The sequence below is a fragment of the Cladosporium halotolerans genome, assembly GCF_011745625.1.
Source record: "Cladosporium halotolerans strain TM138-S3 chromosome Unknown Sca503, whole genome shotgun sequence".
Taxonomy (NCBI): domain Eukaryota; kingdom Fungi; phylum Ascomycota; class Dothideomycetes; order Cladosporiales; family Cladosporiaceae; genus Cladosporium; species Cladosporium halotolerans.
The window spans coordinates 1-914 of NW_027191901.1; the positions used below are offsets into that span (position 1 = coordinate 1).

The following is a 914-nucleotide window of genomic DNA, read 5'->3' on the forward strand; positions in this document are numbered from 1 at the left end:
CCGTGTGCACAGACCCACCGCGTGCTCACGCGACGCGTTTGTCAACAGACGGCTTTATCGTCGTGTATCTCCATCAATTGTTCAGCTATGGATGCAGCAATTACAGAATTGAAATCCTTGGATACGCCTTGTGTAGCAACGGTAGCTAGGAAACACGGGCTCGTCACCTCAACTCTCAGAAGACGGTGGAAGGGAATCACATCTAGTAGAGGCCAAGCCATCGAACACTCACGATTTCTCAACATTCAGCAGGAGCAGCAGCTATTGTTTTACATCAAGCAGCTTTGTGACCGATGTCTTCCACCCACACCAGCAATAATGGCTGAAATTGCCGCCCAGCTTGGTGGCAGAGCTCCTGGACACAACTGGTGTTCAAGATTTGTGGAGAGATACAAGTGCGAACTAGACTCAAGGTACCTCAACAGCCTGGACCTAGACAGACATCAAGCTGATTCTGTGGCTTCTTTCAAACAATACTTCTCTGTAGTCGGTGAGAAAATGAAAGAATACGACATTCTGCCCGAGAATACCTATAATATGGATGAGAAGGGCTTCCTCCTTGGCAGGACTACTAAGAGCAAGAGGGTCTTTTCGAAGAGCCTGAAAGCTTCTGGAGAGCTTCTAGGAGCTGGCCAGGATGGATCCAGAGAGTGGATCACGGTGGTGGCCACGATATGCGGCGACGGGACAGCATTGCCTCCTCTACTGATCTACGACAGCACCTCCGGCTCCATTCAAGACTCATGGGTGCAAGACTTCGACTCCAATGAACACGACGCTTGGTTCACATCATCTGCTAGCGGCTGGACTTCTGATGAGATCGGGTTCAAGTGGCTCGAAGCCTTCTTCGACGCTAAAACCCGGGAGAAAGCTAGAAGGCAATGGAGGCTCTTATTTGTCGATGGTCACGGCTC

The 914-nt window shown here is 50.4% G+C and overlaps 1 protein-coding gene across 1 annotated transcript; it reads left to right on the forward strand.

Annotated features, from left to right (window-relative positions):
* Nucleotides 1-318: 318 nt before the first annotated feature.
* Nucleotides 319-912, forward strand: WHR41_09679 (uncharacterized protein; the record flags this gene model as incomplete). Its single annotated transcript, XM_069378281.1, has 1 exon — nucleotides 319-912. A coding segment is annotated over one exon (594 nt), but the record flags the coding sequence as incomplete, so codon positions are not given.
* Between the last annotated feature and the right edge of the window lie 2 nt (nucleotides 913-914).